General features: G+C 42.2%; 1 protein-coding gene across 3 annotated transcripts in view; it reads left to right on the top strand.

Annotated features, from left to right (window-relative positions):
- The window catches only part of LRGUK (leucine rich repeats and guanylate kinase domain containing), a 110,355-nt gene that overhangs the window by 29,199 nt on the left and 64,718 nt on the right, over nucleotides 1–16,438 (top strand). For all 3 annotated transcript variants that reach the window (XM_040471922.1, XM_040471921.1, XM_040471920.1), the window contains exons 7-10: nucleotides 3,988–4,131; nucleotides 10,930–11,010; nucleotides 12,620–12,706; nucleotides 14,458–14,564. In XM_040471922.1, the coding sequence (XP_040327856.1) occupies nucleotides 3,988–4,131; nucleotides 10,930–11,010; nucleotides 12,620–12,706; nucleotides 14,458–14,564 (419 nt within the window). The remainder of the gene's footprint in view (nucleotides 1–3,987; nucleotides 4,132–10,929; nucleotides 11,011–12,619; nucleotides 12,707–14,457; nucleotides 14,565–16,438) is intronic.

Raw genomic sequence — 16,438 nt, 5'->3', positions numbered from 1 at the left:
AATGATTTTCTAATTTGGCATCCAAAGTCAGTTTTTTAAAGGATTCACGTTTTACACTGACAAAGAAAGGAATACTTGGAACAACTTTTAAAAACACATTTTATAATGTCTCCGTGAAGAAATAACATTTAAGCACATTTAAGCATAATATTTATTGCTATTAATACTTGAGTGCTCTCAAATGAACCACAAGATGTTCTCTGGGCACTGAATTTTGGCAACCCTTTTGTACTAATATATGCTAGTTGGCCATTCTAGGAGACCAGAACTGGTGCTGAGAATAAAGGAACAGTTCCAGTCAGAACTTGGAAATTGTTAAGTGTTTTCCCATAGAGAGCATTCTTCTTAAGCTCTCTGATGTGCTCTGTGACTATGAATGAAAATGCAGATAGTGTATTTAAAAATCAGAATTGTAAGAGTTCCAAAGATACATATAGTGTTTTTGAAATCACACTGTAGCTCACTAATTTGGGAGCTGATAATACAGTTTGTGGATTATTTAGGATTCTTCTTCCTTTCTTCTTCTCTCCTACTTCTTACCCTTGGATGGCTTTGCTATATTTTATTGTATCTTGCCTTGGTGGGCAAGGGAGGATTTTAAGCCATGAGGCTGGTAGCTTATTAATTTCTTACATGAACTATCCCACAGGAGAGTGTTGAACTGCTGTTTGAAATGACATCTTGGGTTATCTGCGACATTTAAAATATACTATACCTGTCTTATTTAACCAGAGATAGCGGATGTTGGCTAGTGTTAATTTTCTTTCCCCGAGCTTGGAGCATGAAGTGCTTTTTCAAGAGCCTTCACTCCTTACAGCGAGGTAGGTGAAGGCCAAGGACTGGTTCTAGTACCAATGGACCGGAGGCATGGAGAGTTTTAATAATTTCCCTAAGATTTTATGTTTTATGTCCCCCTGAGGCATGTTAGCAAAGCATGAAAGAAAATGAATTTGAGGAGCTCCTGGGTGGCTTAGTCTGTTAAGCGTCTGACTTGGCTCAGGTCATGATCTCGCGGTTCGTGAGTTCGAGCCCCGCGTCGGACTCTGTGCTGACCACTCAGAGCCTGGAGCCTGCCTTGGATTCTGTGTCTCCCTCTCTCTGCCCCTCCCCTGCTCATGCTCTGTCTGTCTCTGTCTCAAAAATAAATAAAAACATTAAAAAAAGATTTAAAAAAACCCCAGAACCTTAGCCTTTCTGTACATCTCTCTTTGTATCCGCATTCCCGTTAACTTTGAGTGGAGCTTGCCATGTGGAAAGAGATATGGGGGCGTGCTTAAGGGGAGGCTAGCTGAACCCATGATTAAGCAAAACAACACATAGCAATTTTATCGTAAGAGTTTGTTTCAACAAGTAAAGTAATCCACCTTGACAATTCCATCTCAAGCACTTTTTAGAAAAAAAACATAAAAGACTTACTTTTTCTACAAATAAATTAAGGGGATTGTTCCCAATCCCTGCCACCCCCATCACCCAAGATGAATCAGAAAATACAAATTATGCCCTCATTCATTTTCCTTAAAATTTTTGAGAATAGTAAGGGTTCTTTTTACAAATGTTAACAAAATATGTAAAATAAAACGATACACATTTGTTTCAACAGTTTAATGCTTTTTTAATTTGTGAAATGAGAAAACCGTTACTTTACTACGGCAAAAATTCATTTTACGTTTGTTTGGGGTTTTTTTTTTTTTTTAGAGAGACAAAAAAGAACAACTTGCTATACAAACCAGTTCTTAATTCTCTACCATCAGCTTTTATACTAAATGTAAGGGGAAAATGTGGTTCACTTATGGGCTGTGCGATCAACCATTTCTTTTAGCAAGTAAGGGCGATGCATTCCACACTTTAGAATTCACTTTGCCTTAGTAAGAGCCGCTTATTTCTTCCTTTCCAAACCGGGGAGATGAGGAATATTTCTCATTTCGTGTTTTAAAGGAAATAGCTTCTCTCTAAAGGCCCCCTTTCCGCTGCTAATCACGATTAAAAAAAAAAAAAGGCGAAAGGAACTGCGTGTGCTAAAACTGGATGTCCACTTTGAGGGGCGACGTATCTGTTTTCAGCATGGGAGAAAGGGTTTGACTAGACGACTTTAAACTCAGAAATTCTGTGATCCTGAATATTTCTCAGTTCTGCTTTCCTTTGTGGCCGTAGGCTAGCTAATTAAACGTTTCTCTGCCTTACCCTGTGCCCATGCATTTACCACTTTGAAAGCCATCAGAGGTGCTGTGAAGAATTATTACAGTCTGTCTTCCACAGCTACAGCACTTCAAAGTTCTTCAGGAAGAAGTGTATTGTATATAAATTTTATATGTGGGCATATTTTAAATAGGATATTGAGGTCCTATTTCAATACATTAAATTAGTATGGATATTATGTTAACTTCAGTGCAATTTTTTCTTTTCCTTTTCTGTTACACTTTCTGGAACTTTTTTTGAACTCTGAACAGTAGGAAATTTTGCTTAACTTAGGCAAATGGGGGTATGAGTATTTTCCCCTTCTTATTATGGAATTTCTCAAACATATATGAAAAAGGGGAATAGTTTAATGAGCCCCCCGTGTATTATCACCCAGCTTTGTAGATTATCAACATTCTCTGAACATATTATAAAGAGCCACAGAATTAAACTAATGAATGCAAATCTTGCTCATTATTGAAGTAAAATGTTATGAAAGATAGGATGAAAATGAGCTCTTGCTATTAAATGTACCAGGAAACATATTGTAGATGGAAGAGAATGCTATAATTTAATTTTTCAGTTATGTACTTGTTAAAAGTATTAAGAGTTTCAAGATGGGCATTATATGGTATTAATTGAAACCTCAAAATTGTCTTTATGATTCTCAAACTAAAAGTGTAATTTTACTGTGGCATGTTCTTTAAGGCTAGGGAACCCAAGGAATCGTATGTTGGAAAATGCTCACGGAAATGCAGGCTACTGTTGCCACTGTAACGTGTTGTTATGGGGGCATGCGGGTTGGGAAAGAGGATCTTTGAATCTTGCTTTGTTTTACGCTCACTGTCTGGGAAGATGCCTGTGTGTGAATCATTGAAGAACTAGGTTTAGTTATCACTGGATAACAAGCCACCCCCAGTGTAGTGGCCTGTAGAAATTTTATTAGCTAGCAGTTCTACAAGCTGAGCTGGGTTCAGCAGGGTGCTTTTGCTGCTGTTGCTGCTTCTTGCCCCATTCAGCTGCCAGGTTGGCCGGGGGCTGGGCTCAGCGTGGATGCTGGGATGGCTGGAATTTTCCTGTTTAGTCTTAGGGCCCCTCTCCGTGTGACGGCTTCTTCTCCATGTGACCTCTCTACACATTCTTTCCCAAACAGAGCGGGGTCCTTACATGGCAGTTTCTGAGACACAAGGGGAGATGTGGCCAGGCCTTCTTAATTCTTAAACTGGGCACTGGCACCCTTCTGCTGTATTCTTTTGGTTAAGGCAAGTCAGAGGTCCAGCCTAGACTCAAGGGGAGGGACACAGCACAAGAGCATGAATAACTCAAGGCATGAATCGGACTACCACAGCCCTCGTGGTATGAAGTGATTATATTTAGAATGTTTCTGAAAACCAAGTATATGGGGGAATCGCGCTATTCAGGGGGTTTCGCGTGATGGCGATGAAAGATTTGCACTGTATTTTGTTTCTGAAGATAAACGTGGAGTTACGCTGTCATTAGGCTTTAGGCGAACAATGTTAAAAGCTTACACCACCTAGGTTTTTGGCTTTCCTACTGCTTTGAACATTCATCTTTCATTAACTTTAGTGAAAATATTGCACTCTGAATCTTCCAGCTGAAAAACTGGGATTTCTTTCTGGGGTGTTTGCCTCTGTGTTCAGGGAAGTGTTTGGTAGAAATGGTGGAGGGCAAGGGAACAAGCACGGCTCGCTGATTTTAAGACATTTAGGCGGTATCGAGAATGAAAACTTGGCTTTGCACTTTTTCCTACTTGAAGCTTTTAAGGCACTGAATGTATTTTACCAATTTTAGAGCAATAACCAGATTGAGAAGATGACCGGTTTGGAGGAACTAAAAGCCTTGCAGGTCGTGGATCTGTCTCACAATCAGATCAGTAGCCTCCAGGGCTTAGAAAACCATGACTTCCTGGAAGTGATCAACCTCGAGGATAATAAGGTAATGTCACACTTGAACTGTCACGGTTTCAGTGTCTATGTGTTAGAGGACACATTAGGACCCGTTATTGGTTTCTCAAGGGGCTGTTACTTTATTTTATTTTATTTTATTTTTATTATTATTTTTTTTAATTTTTTTTTCAACGTTTATTTTTTTATTTTTGGGACAGAGAGAGACAGAGCATGAACAGGGGAGGGGCAGAGAGAGAGGGAGACACAGAATCGGAAACAGGCTCCAGGCTCTGAGCCACCAGCCCAGAGCCTGACGCGGGGCTCGAACTCCCGGACCGCGAGATCGTGACCTGGCTGAAGTCGGACGCTTAACCGACTGCGCCACCCAGGCGCCCCAAGGGGCTGTTACTTTAAATGCCGGCTTAGAAATGAAAAGATGCTCAACGTCACTGCTCATCAGGGAAATACACATCAAAACCACACTGAGATATCACCTCACGCCAGTCAGAGGGGCCAAAATGAACAAATCAGGAGACTATAGATGCTGGAGAGGATGTGGAGAAACGGGAACCCTCTTGCACTATTGGTGGGAATGCAAATTGGTACAGCCACTCTGGAAAACAGTGTGGAGGTTCCTCAAAAAATTAAAAATAGACCTACCCTATGACCCAGCAGTAGCACTGCTAGGAATTTACCCAAGGGATACAGGAGTGCTGATGCATAGGGGCACTTGTACCTCAATGTTTATAGCAGCACTCTCAACAATAGCCAAATTATGGAAAGAGCCTAAATGTCCATCAACTGACGAATGGATAAAGAAATTGTGGTTTATATACACAATGGAATACTACTTGGCATGAGAAAGAATGAAATATGGCCTTTTGTAGCAACGTGGATGGAACTGGAGAGTGTTACGCTAAGTGAAATAAGTCAGGCAGAGAAAGACAGATACCATGTGTTTTCACTCTTAAGTGGATCCTGAGAAACTTAAGACCACGGGGGAGGGGAAGGGGAAAAAAAAAAGAGAGGGAGGGAGCCAAGCCATGAAAGACTCTTAAAAACTGAGAATAAACTGACGGTTGATGGGGGTGGGAGGGAGGGGTAAGTGGGTGATGGGAATTGAGGAGGGCACCTGTTGGGATGAGCACTGGGTGTTGTATGGAAACCAATTTGACAGTAAATTTCATATTAAAAAAAAAAGTTATTCTATAAAGTCTCCTGGAGCAGTAGTTGTAGGACTGTTTTGTTTGTAATAAATACAATTCTTAATTTTTGAAAATCTGATGATTCCTAATTACATTGTTTTAAGGGTTTAAGCTGCAACCAAGTGGACATGACTTTCTGAAGCAGAGATGTTTGTGTAAAATTTTGTGTAGAAGGATGCCAGTGGGAATGTCTGAAATGTCAGAGCAGAGAAATTGGAGATGAGAGAGGAGCCTCAGGGGGCGCCTGGGTGGCTCAGTCGGTTGAGTGTCCCATTTCAGGCCAGGTCATGATCTCGCAGTTTGTGGGTTCCAGCCCCGCGTCAGGCTCTCTGCTGTTAGCGTGGAACCTGCTTTGGATCCTCCGCCTCCCTGCCCCTCCCCCGCTAGTGCTCTCTCTCTTTCAAAAATAACAGGGGCGCCTGGGTGGCGCAGTCGGTTAAGCGTCCGACTTCAGCCAGGTCACGACCTCGCGGTCCGTGAGTTTGAGCCCCGCGTCAGGCTTGGGCTGATGGCTCAGAGCCTGGAGCCTGTTTCCGTTCTGTGTCTCCCTCTCTCTCTGCCCCTCCCCCATTCATGCTCTGTCTCTCTCTGTCCCAAAAATAAATAAATGTTGAAAAAAAAATTAAAAAAAAAAATAAATAAACAACAATATCAACAAAAATTAAGGAGAAGAGCCTCAGGCTGGTGTTGCCCGGGCCTGTCATTTAAATAGAAGAGGCACAGGAAGTGAATTCCTATTTTCTATTGGTAACAATAGTGTATGTTCCTAATCTGTACGAGTTGAGGATTGGACTTACTCAAATTTCCATATCTGGCTGAACACCCCCTTTATTTCACAGGTTATGTAAATTGGCTTTCACTCTTAATTAATTACACTTTATTTTCAGTAAAGCATTTGTGCTTGTAATCCCGGTATATCTGACCACTTATGCAGTAAGGTCTATGAAACACTTTTATTCTTAACTGAGTACTTCATCATATTTTTTGGAAAGACTTCCTAAGGAAGTTGAATGTTTATTTCTTCTTGAAAATGCAAACTTTGGCTGACCCTGGAAAGGACATTGTTCTTTCCTGGGGTGAGATGTGATGCTGTGGAGATGTTGCTGTCTTCAGGTGTGATAGTGCTTACCAGTTGTGTCTGATGAATTTGCATCACTTATTACTTTAAACAGCAAGAAAAGGCCATCTTTAGGTCTGGGCAAAGGTGGATTTTTAATCACTGACAAAACTGTTCCTCCTTATTTTTACCTGATTTGTATATTAAACTGTTTGGTCAACTTCTAAAGTTAATTCCACTTTTGTTCACGATGCCGCATATCCTACGAAATCAGCACAATCTCTGTCTCATACAGTTCTAGTATCTTTTCATCAACTTGCCGTGAAAATGGCTCTCCCATATGTATGTCCAAGGAGTGTTACAAAGCTGGAATGCATTCATCGAATCCCAACTGAATGCATCTCAGACTTTGGGAAAAAGGAGTAATGGTTAATGGTAATAACAGTAATCCTGCAGTCCTAAAATAATCTAGAGATACTTGTCGAGTACTTGTGCACAAGGCACTGTTCTAAGCACTTTTCGTATATAATCTCATGTAATCCTTAGTATAACCCTATCGTTGTCACTATTTTACAGATGAAGAAACTGGGGCACAAAGAAGTTAAGTAACATGCCCAACGTTCTATATCTAGCAAATAGCAGAGCCAGGATGCAAATATAGAATAGTTTGAGTCCAGACTCAGTGTTCTCAACCCTGACAGATAATACAGTAAATGAAATGCTAACGTCCCTTCCTTCAGAAAAGCACGTAGTGTAGTGCTCTGGAAGGGGGCTTTCTGATAGAAATATAATTCAAGCCATAAATGTGAGTCACACAAGCAATTTTAAATTTTCTAGTAGCCACACTAAAAAAGTAAGAAGAAACAGGTGAAAGTAATTTTAATAATTTGTTATTTAGCCCAGTTTTTCCAAAATATTATCGTGTCAGCATGTAATCTACAAAAGATTCGTCGAAAAAAAATCATCGATGAGACGTTTTATAACCCCTTGCTTCATACTAAGTGTTTGACATCGGGTGTGTATACTATACTCACAGTCCAGTTCAGTTCGTCCCAGCCATCTTCCAAGTGTTAAGTAGCCGGGTGTGGCTAGTAACTTCCATATTGGAAAGTGCTGGTCTAGAACGACCTCATGAATAAATATATTGTTCTCTTCTATTTCAAGAGACATTTCAAGTTACATTTGAAAAAGTTGAAGGAAAAAAGGGGGCATCATTTAGCGAGTAAAGGAGTTTATAATTTTCAAATGTTAGAGAGCCTCCCATTAAAGAAAAAATGGCCATGTGTCCCAAAGCGGGAAACCCTTTGGCAACGAAGGAGTCCGTAACAATAACACAATTCCCTGGCTCCCCACAGGCGGGTTGGGGAGCAACCAACAGTGCTTCGAAATGTTCTGTGAGCCTTCCAAAGATTTCCTCAGAGATTTCTCCAGGACTACTGAGAATACCATGTCAGGGATGGAAAATTTATCATTTGACAGAAACATAACATAGCTGTTGCTTCTCATATGATTCATTTGATGTTGTACCTTAACACTTTCATCAGTATTATTTACTTGGTTTTAGCTGCTAACACATTGCTAAACCCTCACACGATCATTTCAACATCTCTTTTAACTTTCTTTGCCAGTGTTTATAATCAGCTGGTTACTTGGAGGACCCTTATCACTCTCTCTAGTCCTTGTTAGATTTGATGTCATTTCTACCATTTAAAACTTATCCCCAAAATGTCAACTCTATTATAACCTCAGTCCTTTCTTCTAGAAGCAAGACATTGGTCTTGGAGTTACGTAGGGAATGCTGTTTTACTTCTCTGAGTCTTTGTGTCATTATTTCACAAGTCTATCTATCTATCTACCTATGAAAAACCTGAACAGGTGGCTTTAGGTCTGGATGCTTGGATTTGGAAAGCATAGCCTAGAAGGCTATGGCCAAAGGGAATTAATTAAACTGCTTTCCCTTGGAATTCAAAGTTGACAGGCTGTTAAGGGTGGGGAGTAACCAACAGGGCCGAGGAGAAGAGGGGCATCTGGAATCTGGGGATCAACAGTGCTTATATGACATTCTTAGCAGCAGATGGGTGATGTTCCTTTAACAATAGAATCTTTCTGGCAATGTTTCACTTTAAGTCGTTTGGAGTGCTGTACCCTACACCTTCTGTAATGGTCTATGACACACACAGCCTTGGGTCTTGGCATTTGAGAAGACATGAGGGTGGTTCTGCTCTGGGGTGAGGTCATTGAGAGAGGGAGGGCACATCAGGACCACCAGTGTCAGTTGCACGTTGCTAATTCAGCATGTGTGGGAACAGGCTGCTGCATACTTGCTGTCCTGTGCCCTTAACAACCTCTTCCTAGGACCAGGGGGGAAGCTGGATCCCTGTCCTTTGACTCTCAAAAGACCAGGTGATCCCTGGTCTGACAGTTCAGTTATAATATAATTTTATGTAGTCCGTGATCATGGTGTTCATGTTGTTGGCAACCTTTCAAGATCTTTGCACGTCAATCACCGTAGATGTCACCATCATCTCAAGTGGGTGCACAGCGTTCCCATTATGGGACTGTACTGTGACTCATTTAATTGCATAATGATAGTGTTTTTAGGAATTTAGAAAATTTTGAACTTGTACTAAAAAAACGTTAGACTGAACGTTCTTGTATCTAATTTTTGCCTGTCTGATGATCTTCACTGTAAACCTCTTGAGGTGGGATAGCTGGTTCATGGCTTATGCACGTGAAACATATCAGCTTGCCTTTTTAAGAAGAACATGTCAATTTCCACTCCCATCAGCAGTGCGTGTTAAGTGCACATGTTAGTGAGACACGTTCACGGCAGGAAAACATCTCCACCTAACATTTGTGTCGGGTCCAAGCATAAGAGCCGTGTGCTACGGGAAAATCAATCCAACTGTTCAACAGTTCTGACCGAGCAGGGTGAACCAGTTGTATTTTTCCACCTTCCTGAATATCACAATATTTAGAAAATGATCCTTTTGTCTTGTAGATGATCCAGATGCGAATCTAATGGATCTAGTCATTGTATTGACAGAGTTGTGTCCAATAGCATAACACTACTGTCAGCAGATTAGTGTGTGCGGCTTCTGTATGGTAACTCGGATTTTACCTTTCATACTATGTCTTTCAAAATGGCATCCTTTGAACACGGTGCCTATGTTTTTTCCCCCGACTTAGCTTTGGGAGTAGTTTTTTTTTTTTTTTTAATGTTTTTATTTATTTTTGAGACACAGAGAGACAGAGCATGAACGGGGGAGGGGCAGAGAGAGAGGGAGACACAGAATCGGAAGCAGGCTCCAGGCTCTGAGCCGTCAGCCCAGAGCCCGACGCGGGGCTCGAACTCACAGACCGTGAGATCATGACCTGAGCCTAAGTCGGACGCTTAACCGACTGAGCCACCCAGGCGCCCCGCTTTGGGAGTAGTTTAATTTTAGCATTTTGTGTTTGGAGAGCTCAGGAATTATTGGTGACTGCCTTTGGAGTGCTTTCACGTACACGCAGAAATGGCTTGAGGAGAAATAGAAATGAAAATGTGATTATTAATTTTTTAAGTAATTTTTAAAGTTTAATGTTTACATTTGAAATAAAATTGTAATTATGCTAATTACAGGAAATTTAAGTAAAACTCTTTGTCTTTAGTGGGAAATTCAGGAATTCTGCAATCCGTGCTCTACTTTGGTCAAATTAAGGGATTGTCAAGCAATCCTTTTCCCTCCCTCACTTAAATTTTTTTTTAATCTTTATTTTTGAGAGAGAGAGAGAGAGAGAGAGAGAGAGAGAGAGAGAGAGAACAAGCAGGGGAGCAACAGAGAGAGAGGGAGACACAGAATCCGAAGCAGGCTCCAGGCTCCGAACTGTTAGCACAGAGCCTGACGTAGGGCTGGAACTCAAGAACTGCGAGTTCTTGACCTGAGCCAAAGTCGGACGCTCAACCAACTGAGCCATCCAAGTACCCCTTTCCTCTCACTTTTTAAAGTGGTGAAACGTAACCCACACAGAAAAGAGTATAAAACCTAAGGGTGCAGTTTAAACAAAAAATTTTAAGGTCCACACCCATGTCGAGAAATGTGTCTCACGGTTTTCTGTTTATATCTTTCCTTAAAATAACTCTCTCGTATTGGAAAAATAATGGAGCTGGCTACATGTGCACATTCAGTAAGAAGGCTTCACCAGTCACAAACGGCCGGTCTAGCAGAGGCAGCCCTAGGGAGGGAGGGCTGGGGAGGAGTAGGGGTGAGGAGAACCAGGGAGCCCTTGCATGCATTTTTGGTACTGTTCCTCTGATTTGGCATACTCAGTGATTTCTGCCTTAGAATAAATAATGGCTGAGGTGAGGAACAGCACACTATTCTTTAGCCAGAGAGGAAAAAAGAAAATGTGGCCCTGTGCGTTCACATTTAGTGAAAGGGCCTGCAGGAATTGTCTCGTTCTGCATTAGGAAATTGGATCAGCAACAGAGCAGTTTCTAAAGTAAGTTGAATTTAGAGGATCCATACTAGCTCTCTTACACTGTTTTATATTATTGGTCCTACACTTAGTCTCTTGATGATATTTTGTTTCTTTGATTACACAGATTGCTGAGCTGGGTGAGATAGATTACATTGAAAATCTACCTCTCCTTCGAGTTGTCAACTTTCTAAGAAATCCAGTTCAGGTAAGAGATATTTATATGGGGGTGGGGTGGGGTGAGGACCTTCTTGGAATTCTTCAAGAAGTACTTTTGATAAGGAACATCTGGAACGTGAATAGACTGCATTTACCTTCATTCTCTGTCGCTCAGGAAACAGGAGGGTTTGGCAAAGTAGCACCGGCAGTGACAGGGGAGCATGGAGCTAGTTCCTTGCTTGCTGTGGTCACATGTGACTCATTTGGGCTGGTGATAAAAGGCTACAGGACACAGCTACTAAGATTGGAGCAATGCCCTTTTACATGATAGAGTGCACGGTGCTGGAGGCATAGACAGGCTCCGGGTCCTGCTTTGTAACAGGGGTAAGAAAGTCTAAGATCAGATGCCTAAAGTAATTTGTCTGTATATAGTCGTGAAGTTGGTGGTGCCCTGAAATGATTATAGGAAGAAATGCTATATTTCCTAGGGATTCTTCCCCTCTGGTATTCAAAGTTCCACTGCTATTTTCCAAGCCCCTCTCTTTCATCAATGGATCCTCCCTCCTGGCTCTCCTGTCCCTCCCTCTTTGTCCATTTGTACTTCATTCCACTTGGCTGCCTCTACCCTTTACTGAGCTTTCCAGAGACTGTTGAATTTGTATGTATCTCCTGAGTACCTTCCCGTTTGTGTGTATCATGCTGAACATGTCTAGACAGGCAAAAAATAAAACAAAAGCAAAAATGAAAATGAAAAATAAGATTAAAAAGTAAATCCACTCCTTGGTATGGGAATAGTGGCGGGCAACCTAAAAGCGTCTCTGGTTAAGAAACAAGCAGGACTTCCAGAGTGGCCATCAAGCCCCAGTTTCAGAGGCACGGGGAGTATTTGTTTGTGTGCATAAATCAACACCACAAACCCTTTCACACACATTAACTCACTTATATACACAGCCCTCCCACTCCCAGCTCACACATTGAAGGACAGAAAAGATACCTTTGTAGATTCATTTCATGTGCATTCTTATCTATGAAATGCGTGACCCACAAATATCTTTCGCTTCAAAGATGTAGCTTCTTGATACGAAACTTTAATTATGTTTTAAAAGCCAGATAATCCTGACACAGCAGATGGTTGGGAGTAATAAGGAATTTGTTCTATAAATACTATTATTTATGATTGCCAAACAAAATCATAACAAATGATATAAATTAATTCAAAATAATACTAAGTAAATGACAAAGTGATCATAAGTAACATTCATCATTTGCAATAACGAAACTCCCTGGAGTTAGAAGATAGGGTTTGAATCTCCGGCCGTGAAATCTGAGATGAAACGCTTCACCACTCTGAGGCTTAGTTAGTTTGTTTCTGGCTAGAAATGGAGGTGATCATACCTGTCCTGCTTATGTCCCAGGGAGATTGATGAGATGGCACGTTTGAAGAGCTTTGTAAGCTATAAGACACGGTCTGCATTTAATAAGGGGACTGGTAAGCGTGAAGCTATAGACACCTTGAGGGATACGTGTGTGTGTGTGTGTGTGTGTGTGTGTGTAGGGTGGGGTAGAAGCCCAAAGACCTACTCGGGAGAGCAGCATGCTGGTGCTAACTCATGTGGTAAAGGAAGGCTACTGAATATTCCTCTTGATATTTTAAATAGGAAAAGTCTGAATATTGGTTGTTCGTGATTTTTATGCTCCTACAATTAACAGAATTAGATCAGAAGAAAATTAAAGTGGAAGAAAAGGTACGTAATCATGTCATTCCTTGTGTTTATGAGGCTCTGCTACCCACTGCAGGATCAATGTCGGCGGTAAATGGCACACGTAATGATACGTGAATTGACTGTTGATTTAGGGAGTGGTTCCTTACTCTCTTGTTTCACCCCCTGCAAAGCTGTGAGCATCAGAGCAGCTGTGGCCAGGGCCCTGCCATTGCAGTGAATAGGTTGGCGGTGGGGACAGACGCTGTGCCGCGCGTGGCTGCGTGATGGCCATCTCTTAATTTGGATAACTGTCGTCTTTGGAGAGTGTGTGATTCTGTGTTGCTCTAAACAGTCACTTAATGATGAAATTTATTCTATACTGCTGCGTATAATCAAAAGGTACTCAAATGAGTCACTGTCCTGATATTTTAAACCCTTAATTCTGCCCTTTAAAATCATGATCCCCCTGGACACACAGTTCCAGAGTAACCAGACCTTAAATGCTATGCACCTGCCTCCCCGCCATCGTACCTGGGGTGGTACTTTGTCATGCTTTAGTGACTGGTGACAGCTGAAATCTGCACTAATGAGGGATTTCTTACACTAAATGCAAATCTGAGATGAGAATCAAAATAGGTATAAATATGTAGAGGGGCAGATATTGCATTTCATAAGTGCCTTTCTGAAATCGCGGTTAAAAATAGTTAGGGATGCTAGTGTATCATTATTCCCAAACTCAGAGGCACTTACTAGATTTTCCCTTTAACATCTTGCAGAGGGAATGCAGTTGGAAAGTATGCATTAAGTAGAGGTGTGGTACATGAGGCTAATGTATTTTGAGGGTGACAAGGACCAGAGCATAGAGACGTGTACGTTATAAGGGGGAAAGACCCCTATCTTTGAACAGAGGACGCTTTTTTTTTTTCAATGTTTATTTATTTTTGGGACAGAGAGAGACAGAGCATGAACGGGGGAGGGGCAGAGAGAGAGGGAGACACAGAATCGGAAACAGGCTCCAGGCCCTGAGACATCAGCCCAGAGCCTGACGCGGGGCTCGAACTCACGGACCGCGAGATCGTGACCCGGCCGAAGTCGGACGCTCAACCGACTGCGCCACCCAGGCGCCCCGAGGACGCTTTCTGAAAGAAGAGGAGATCTGGGTAGAATTTGAGATCTTTGAGGTAGTTCTTGATGAGATGGCATGAGAAAAACATCCCTGCAGTATCCACGACCTGGAATCTAGAACTATGTATTTCATTCCTGCAACTCGCACTAAAAGTGTAATCTCAGGCTTTAGAGATTTTTGTTTTCGTTTTCTCCCCTCCCAAACCAGGAAGCATAAAGAAGTAGGGAACTCAAAGACTCCGGCTCCTTATTTTATTTTATTTTTAAATGTTTATTTATTTATTTTTTGTATTTTGAGAGAGAGAAAGAACGAACAAGTGAGGGAGGGGCAGAGAGGGTAAAGAGAAAATCCCAAGCAGGCGTCAGAGCAGAGCCTGACGCGGGACTTGAACCCACAAACCACGAGGCCATGCCCTGAACTGAAACCAAGTGCTGGACACTCAACCGACTGAGCCAGCCAGGCGCCTCTGGTTTCATATTTTAAAATAATTGTCATTATTTAGATTTTAGGAAAGTTAGAGTAGACGTGAAGACTGAGCACAAAGGTCCGTGAGCATGAGTTATTTTCCATACCTGGTTGCATGTCTAGAATGTTTTGTTAAAATCTGAGACTTGTCTTCTTTTTAGAAATGTATGTTTTTCCTCTTGCATTTCTAATTCTGGAAAAGGTTGCGGCAGTGAATAAGTACAACCCTCCCCCAGAAGTGGTCGCAGCCCAGGATCACCTGACCCATGTCCTCAACAGCATGATGCAGCCACAGAGGATCTTTGACAGGTATTCGTTTGGGGTCCCCGGGGTAAAACTCAGGGCGGAAAGCTCAGGACAACATCCTCGTCTGCCTTAGCCCTCCGTTCTGTGACTCACCCCTTTCTCATCTCCGAGGGAAGGGTCTTTATTTGGCTGACTCAGTTAGAGAGATGGTCATCATATGCTTGAGTATGGGGTTCGCTCATCGGTGTTGTCCCAAGTGTGCGGAAGAGTGCGTTCATCTTCCCTTTCTCAGCTAGCCCCTTGAATGGCGGCTGGCCTAGGACAGAGGACAGTGAAACAAGATGTTTCAAAATGTGTCCCCTTTCCTGCCGTCGGACAGAACCACAGACCTATGTGTCATGAAAAGAGAATCGTGATGATTTCTATCCACTGTGAATTTTTCCTTAGCTATGAGTGAATGAATGCTAGATACGCCTGTCAGAGAACGTCCGTGAATGCAGATTATTGGAGGGTCCATCGAAGGAAGCCGGCTAGCTGAGGAGAAACCTGCGATAGACTTAATACTGACTCCACTGTACTTGTGAGTCACCCAGCTTGCGGGAGCACATGAACAGATCTCTCACCTCTGAGTTCAAAGACAGATTTGCCACAGTTTCTCTGCTTCTTTTTTTTTTTTTTTTTTAATTTTTTTTCCACGTTTTTATTTATTTTTGGGACAGAGAGAGACAGAGCATGAACGGGGGAGGGGCAGAGAGAGAGAGAGAGGGAGACACAGAATCGGAAACAGGCTCCAGGCTCTGAGCCATCAGCCCAGAGCCGGACGCGGGGCTTGAACTCACGGACCGCGAGATCGTGACCTGGCTGAAGTCGGATGCTTAACCGACTGCGCCACCCAGGCGCCCCTCTCTGCTTCTTTTTAAACAATCTGTTGGAGCAGCTGGCCATTTATGCTATAAGTACATTGTAGAAATTCTGTCAATACCCGAAGGCATTTAAAAAATACTCGTAACAATCTCTTCGTTATACATGGCTTCTCTTCTTTATGTGGTATTTGCTTCTGTACTTCACGTGGTTGGTTTCCCACAGAGAGCACGATGTTTTATTTTGCATCCAGGACATGAGTTTTTACATGTAATTTAATAATATAGACATTGACAGTTTTATATATTTATGGTAGCCCTGTAGGTGAAATGATTTATCATTTATTTGCATACATCTGGAAAGGCACATTTGATTTAAAAGAAGGGCATTTATGTCTTCATTGTATTTCTTTCCTAGTTTATGAGATTGCTAGTTGTTTCATGCTTTCGGGTACATTTATATAAAAATATGTATCAAAGAAATTTACACCACTGTCTGAAAAACACGTATTTCTTCATCATTTCTGGCTTTCGAATAGACAAGAGCAAATGGCCAAGCAGCCCCAGATGCTGCAGAATGGAGCAGAGTTCACTGTGACAAACTCATGGAGACAGGGGCAGGCCTACCGTTGCCCTTCCCAGGCTGGGCCAGTAGGGAACCCTAACTCTTGGCCTTAGGACTTTTACACTGCGTTATTGGGGAGCCACTGTCCCTTCCCCTGGCGTGACTGGGGTGAGGATGCAACATTAAAGTTACCTGGCAGAATCTTGACTCTAGCCTTGTAGTCGCTGATAGCTTTCTTGCTCTCTGCTACGACAAAGTTCTCCAGGCTCGTGTTGTACAAGCCCTGTCCAAACTCTGCAATCAACCACTTCTCCCAGAAGCCCTGGTTTGTTTTAGTGAGAAAAGGTACTTCTCAGTCACAATCTGGGTGGCTAGAGATAATCACTGCTACTGAGTTGCCCGTTGTTAGGCTTTTTAGCGGACAGATCTAGGAAGGTGTTCCTTCTTTCCTTCCTTCCTTCTTCCTTCCTTCCTTCCTCCCTCCCTCCCTCCCTCCCTCCCTCCCTCCCTTC

This window comes from Herpailurus yagouaroundi, unplaced genomic scaffold, assembly GCF_014898765.1.
Source record: "Herpailurus yagouaroundi ecotype Mexico unplaced genomic scaffold, PumYag 100, whole genome shotgun sequence".
NCBI classification, from domain to species: domain Eukaryota; kingdom Metazoa; phylum Chordata; class Mammalia; order Carnivora; family Felidae; genus Herpailurus; species Herpailurus yagouaroundi.
Note: the sequence above shows the minus strand (reverse complement) of the source record. Positions and strands in the feature narration are given on the sequence as shown.